Source organism: Sprattus sprattus, assembly GCF_963457725.1.
Source record: "Sprattus sprattus genome assembly, chromosome: 10".
NCBI classification, from domain to species: domain Eukaryota; kingdom Metazoa; phylum Chordata; class Actinopteri; order Clupeiformes; family Clupeidae; genus Sprattus; species Sprattus sprattus.
The window spans coordinates 30,765,486-30,771,485 of NC_137908.1; the positions used below are offsets into that span (position 1 = coordinate 30,765,486).

General features: G+C 42.4%; 2 protein-coding genes across 2 annotated transcripts; one reads left to right on the top strand and one right to left on the bottom strand.

Annotated features, from left to right (window-relative positions):
- Positions 1–728: 728 nt before the first annotated feature.
- On the top strand, positions 729–1,320 carry LOC308371293 (transcription factor HES-5-like; the record flags this gene model as incomplete). The annotated part of the gene is made up of 2 exons (XM_080846138.1): positions 729–791; positions 913–1,320. 2 exons carry the CDS (start codon positions 729–731, stop codon positions 1,318–1,320), a joined length of 471 nt encoding a protein of 156 aa, XP_080702264.1.
- A 3,535-nt stretch (positions 1,321–4,855) lies between these two features.
- On the bottom strand, positions 4,856–5,499 carry LOC308371027 (transcription factor HES-5-like; the record flags this gene model as incomplete). Its single annotated transcript, XM_080845810.1, has 2 exons — positions 5,410–5,499; positions 4,856–5,260 (listed from the first exon to the last, which is right to left on the bottom strand). The coding sequence occupies exons 1-2, from the start codon at positions 5,470–5,472 to the stop codon at positions 4,856–4,858; spliced, it is 468 nt and encodes a 155-aa protein (XP_080701936.1). The 5' UTR covers positions 5,473–5,499.
- Between the last annotated feature and the right edge of the window lie 501 nt (positions 5,500–6,000).

The following is a 6,000-nucleotide window of genomic DNA, read 5'->3' on the forward strand; positions in this document are numbered from 1 at the left end:
AATTGTTGTCAATTGACATGCACAATGTGAGCATTCGTGTGACTGTGTGTATGTGTATATCTTTCTATCTTTGTATGTGTGTGTTTGTGTGTGTGTGTGTGTGTGTGTGTGTGTGTGTGTGTGTGTGTGTGTAACAGGCAGATATTCTATATGAGTCTGGTAAAAAATACACTACATGCCAAGAGTGATTTATGCGTTACTGTTACAGAACTAAACCTTCATGAATGTCATTCACAAACATGTCACATACTTAGAAATAAGACACTGACAAGAGTAATCTATCAGCCTTTCGTGCATGTTTTTGCCCCAGGTAAAGTATGCCTTGTACTTTCTATTTGTACAATGCTGCCTTGTCAGTCAGACACCATGTCAACTAACCATCTGCAAACAGTTTATTAGTAAGGGAGAGGTTTCCCAGGTAATAAAAGCCAGTGTAACGACCTGCTTGTTTTTAGGATGTGCTATTGCTATCGCAAAAGTCCAGTCCCTCTGCTTTGGGCCGTAAGGCCAGTTAAGCATGAAATAATTGATGCCTCTGCCATTGTTGAGGCGGCCTCACCCACTGGCCAGGGAGTGTGGGAAACCTAATCTTGCCCTGGACTCATGGCTTTGTAATGCTAATGAGCTCCTATAAATAGGGGAGTGGGAGCCACTCTCAGCTCAGACACTGCTTGCCCTCCTCTGAGAAGAACACTCCTCTCTCTCTCTCTCTCTTCCTATCTACAAGAATGGCTCCCACCATCAGCATGGACTTTGCCAACTCAAAGCTTTCCAACAAGGAAAAGCATAAAGTAAGTTTTGCTTGATGTACCTTGAAAAAAGTTTTTTTCTTAAATCTGGCTTTTATTGAATACATACTTTGATGCTGTGATCCAAGAAACTAATCAAACTTTTGTTCTTCCTCAATTTTAGCTGAGAAAACCTGCTGTGGAGAAGATGCGTAGAGATCGCATCAACACCAGCATCGAGCAGCTCAAGGCCATGCTGGAGAAGGAGTTCCAAAAACAGGACCCCAACACTAAGCTGGAGAAAGCCGACATCCTGGAGATGACGGTGGTCTTCCTGAAGCAGGCGCTGCAGTCCAAAAGCTCGGGCCCCCAGCAGGCCCACAGTGACAGCTACTCCCAGTGCTGGAGGGAGACCCTGCACTTCCTCTCTCTCAACTCCAAGGTGGACACCAGTCTCCTGCGTCTCAGCCACTCCGGCGGGCTGCCCCGGGCTGCCAGAGACTTGCATCTGTCTCCTGTCTCTCCTCAACAGAGTGAGGTGTCACTGAAACAAGGCGCCATCACACAGAAGCCAGTCTGGAGACCCTGGTAGACAAACTCATTCAGACCCTCATGTGAACCTGATGGCTGTTGAACCATCATAGTGTGTAGGAGATGTATATTTCCAAATGTTTAATGTTGCTAGTTCTGTTCATGTTGAATGGAATAAGAGCTTGTGCGGTGATGTTTCTCTTAAAGAGAAGCTAAATGATGTACACTTCATGTTGAAGTATTTCTATTGGAAAAAGCAGTTTGCCTTGCATTGAATTGTTTAATGCAGCGGAGGAGCTGTAGCTTCTCCACATTGGCTGGAGCATATATGGAAATCATGTTGACAACTGAATTGTTTCTCAGAATCAGAGTGTTGTATATAGTGCACTTGAACCTATATTTGGGTGAATCATTTTATATTGGCGACTTAAAAAACTGTCGTGTTTTATTCACAATGGTGAAAAAGTTTATTTTAGACACTGTGTGTCTGCATCTGTCACTTAATAAAATACTATATATCTTACATTTCCCTAATGTCTGTCTTCATTTTTACCATGAAAGCCCATCATAATAACATTTTCAATATCCAATCATGTAAGGCAATGGTTCTAATGCTTGAATGTACTAGCCCTTGACGAGGAGGATCAGAATAACGAAAGCGATGTTTGGAATGGAAACTTGAGTTTGTAGGCATAGACTGAAACAAAAATGCGTTTTAACTTTACAGCAATGAGCTATCATTGACAGATTTTAATAGCCAAAATAAAAAAAAAATGATAAGCTAATTTTTCTAACACTAGGCCTGATGCTGTAGCCAACTGTTGTTGGCTTGATAGATAATAATAATCATTTTATAAGTGTGCACAAGATATACAACTTAATTATATTATGGGATGTCATTGCAGTCGGAATAATCCATAATACTCTTTCACGGCGTGAAGTTCCCCTCAAGTACAATACAGGAGTAATTCACATTTATTCCTAGATGGAAATGGGTGGGGGTGGATTACTCAGACAAACTGCTACCTAAATGGCAATAAAATGAGTTGTAAACTAGCAGTTTGTACCACACGACGCCATTCTTTTCATGTACTTCTTTTATCAGAGGGCCTGGGTCCCAAGCTCTAACTGCTTTCCCACACTCCTTAGCCAATCACGGAGCAGCTTGCAAGACCTGATAACATCAGTGGCTTAGAGTCAGGCAGAACTGCGTAGACAAGCTGGGGGTGGGGGTTGGGGTGTTGGAGTGTGTCGGTAATGGGAGGATGGGAGGTTAGGGTGTGCCAGCCTCTAATCCTCTACAACCATACATACACACACACACACACACACACACACACGCACATTGACGCATGCTCAGGCACACACTTCTTTCCTGACTCTCACCTCCACCCCAGACCAAAGGCTTCCAGTAGCAGTAAAAGCCTCATCATCACACCAGCAAGATGTCATCCCACCACCACACTCCCAGGGCTTAGGAGGCCGGGGCTTCAGGCTTGGGAAGAAACGTTCCTCACCTACGCATGCCGAGTGTGTGAGAAAAAGACAAGATCAATACAACAGACTCTTTTACAGAATAAAGGTTTATGTATGAACAGTATTATTTCAAGGAGAACATGTAGGTAGACTTTTCCAGTGCGGAAATGTCATTTTCTCACGCTTAGTTAAACTGTAATCCTTTAGATTATTCCTAATTGTGCAAATGGAAACCACTGTAAATCAGCATCGTATCATATTTAAATTGACAAAATGAGTGATGTTTCTTGAAGCAACAAGTCGGATCTTTCCCTGGGGATAGATTAGAGGGGGAGCCCAAAGTAGAGAGGGGTCAGAACTCACACTACCATGCCTAATGGATAATTTAGTGTGGCACACTTCCTTTGTGTTGGTGATGAAAGGGAAGCCTGAGTCTGGAGTGTGGGAAATCCTGGGAGAAGCCGGCTCCACACATGTGACAGTCAACACAGGCCTCTCTCCCACAGGCTTCACCAGCTGTTTGATGAAACCAGACCTGACAGCACACTGCAGTGCCTGTTGCACTGTGGGAATGGTGGACAAACATGGGTCCGGCACGTTGACGCTCCTGCTATCTTATTCTCTTTCTCACTGATGCACACACATGCCCCCCCCCCCACCCCCCCCCCCCCCCCCGTCACACACACGTCCATGCGCTCCTGCACACACACACAAACACACACACACACACACACACACACACACACACGCACACACACACGCACACACACACGAACACACGCACACACACACGAACACACACACACACTCCGACACACACACAGACTCCTCTGAAGCTTATTGCCTTCACACAAGTATATGAATAAGGCACACATCTACGTTATTTGTGCAGATATCAGGCAACGTTTTTGTGGTGTAAGCTAGTAGGAAAAGCTCGTTCTGTGAATTAAACCTATACCTATTCTTAAACTCACTCTGCCATGGATGATAAAAACAACAAAAAACAAGTATCTTCAACATTCATAATAATAATAAACCCTCTTCATTGGTTGCTGATCTTGAAGTAATGTTTTTACAATCAGCTTGCAAGGCTGAACATGTTTTCGTCTTTCATCTGCGCTTGACATGAGTAGGTCAACCGACTACATTAAGGAGACAGCAATAATGAGCATTAGTAATAAAAGTTAATACAAATATTTTTTTTATTACATATTGTATTTCACTTTTCTACATATTTCCTGTACAAGTAAGTAGGGTGGGAATAACATAATTTTAAAGTAGTCCAAGTTGTGACAAGTTGAATCCAATCCAATGTAATTGTTACCCCCTGTGATTTGTTGGAACTATATCTAAAAGTCCAAAAACTGTAGTCATCTTTGTTCTATGATACCAAATAAGTATGTATTATTATAAATATGTATTTCAATAGTCATTGATGTGAGCTGAAAACTAGGAGTGGTAAACTATGGATGGTCGCTTTAACCTAACAGAGAACCACTTAAGTATTAATGTCTATTCTGATTAGCACAGTAATATTCAATTTGTTCACAGCAAGACTGTAGTATTCACATTATTTTAATTGGCACAAGATTTCAAAAAAAGCATCAAAACACCATACAGTTTCTCTTGTTAATATTCTTTATAATTATTGAAGTACAGAAAACACATTATAACCATAAAATGCATGTATAAAATGTATATATATATTGTACATTTCAAATTACACATTTCAATGTACATTACAGATGGTAAGGCAGTGACTGGAATGTTTAAAGATGCAACAGGCACCCAATCCTTTACAAAAGGCAACCGAGTTGTTCAATTTGTATTCTAAATCAAATACAGTCTATTCAACTCCATAGGAGTTACACACTAGAGTGACAGGGCATCACTAGCACAATCTTCATCTTCAAGATGTACAGCCATTTTCAGGTGAAACACACACCTTACTGGTAGATATAGAGCACAATACCCACAGGGCAGACTTCACAGCAAAGTTACAACATTCTGTTCCATTTCCATAATAACAGGCACAGTCTGTCTACACTGGAAATATACACAGTTTTTTTGTGCACAATGATGGTTCAACTTCAGATTCACATGAGTTTGAGCAGCTTATTTTACCAGGGCCTCCAGACAGACTTCTGTGCGACTGCTCCCTGCCTCTCCGGTGTCTGGTTGTGTTTGAGTAACATGACAGGAGAGAAGTCCCTGGCAGTATTCTGGATAACCTGCCTGTGGTTGAGACGCAGGAGACTGGTGTCCACCTTGGAGTTGAGAGAGAGGAAGTGCAGGGTCTCCCTCCAGCACTGGGAGTAGCTGTCACTGTGGGCCTGCTGGGGGCCCGAGCTTTTGGACTGCAGCGCCTGCTTCAGGAAGACCACCGTCATCTCCAGGATGTCGGCTTTCTCCAGCTTAGTGTTGGGGTCCTGTTTTTGGAACTCCTTCTCCAGCATGGCCTTGAGCTGCTCAATGCTGGTGTTGATGCGATCTCTACGCATCTTCTCCACAGCAGGTTTTCTCAGCTAAAATTGAGGAAGAAGAATTTGATTAGTGTCTTATTTTACTACATCAATTATTGTAACTCTATGCAAAGTGTCAAAACACGCACCCATTCTCATTTACTCATACTAAAAGAAGATCATTTTGTACAGATAATTCAAGAAATACTTACTCTATGTTTTTCCTTATTGGAGAATTCAGAGTTGCAAATGTCCAAACTGATTGTAGGTGCCATTCTAGCAGAGAGAGAGCAAGAGCGTGTGTTGTCAGAGGAAGGCAAGTGGTCTGTCATGAGAGTCTCACTCCCCTATTTATAGGAGCTCATTAGCATTACAAAGCCATGAGTCCAGGGCAAGATTAGGTTTCCCACACTCCCTGGCCAGTGGGTGAGGCCGCCTCAACAGCTCAAATCAAAATTACACACATTCCTCAATAAATCTGTGTGACTACAAATACGCCCCCCCTAACACACACAAACACAACCCCCCATTCACTATTTATCCACAAACTGATGTAGATAGTGTTAGTGTAAACATATTTCTTGTTGAACGCATGATTGAATGCTATTTGCCCATTTCATTTCTGTGAGTCCAGGTAACTGTTAAAATGTGGCAAGCATGCATTTGTTATTTATAAAATAATGATGCAGAATTAGAGATGTCTGCACGAGAGACAGTTTCGTGGCTAGGTGGTAATTGCACACTGCACAGACAGACATAGATGAATGGGCTGGGTGTGAGGACACACAAGCGGTTTTATTACC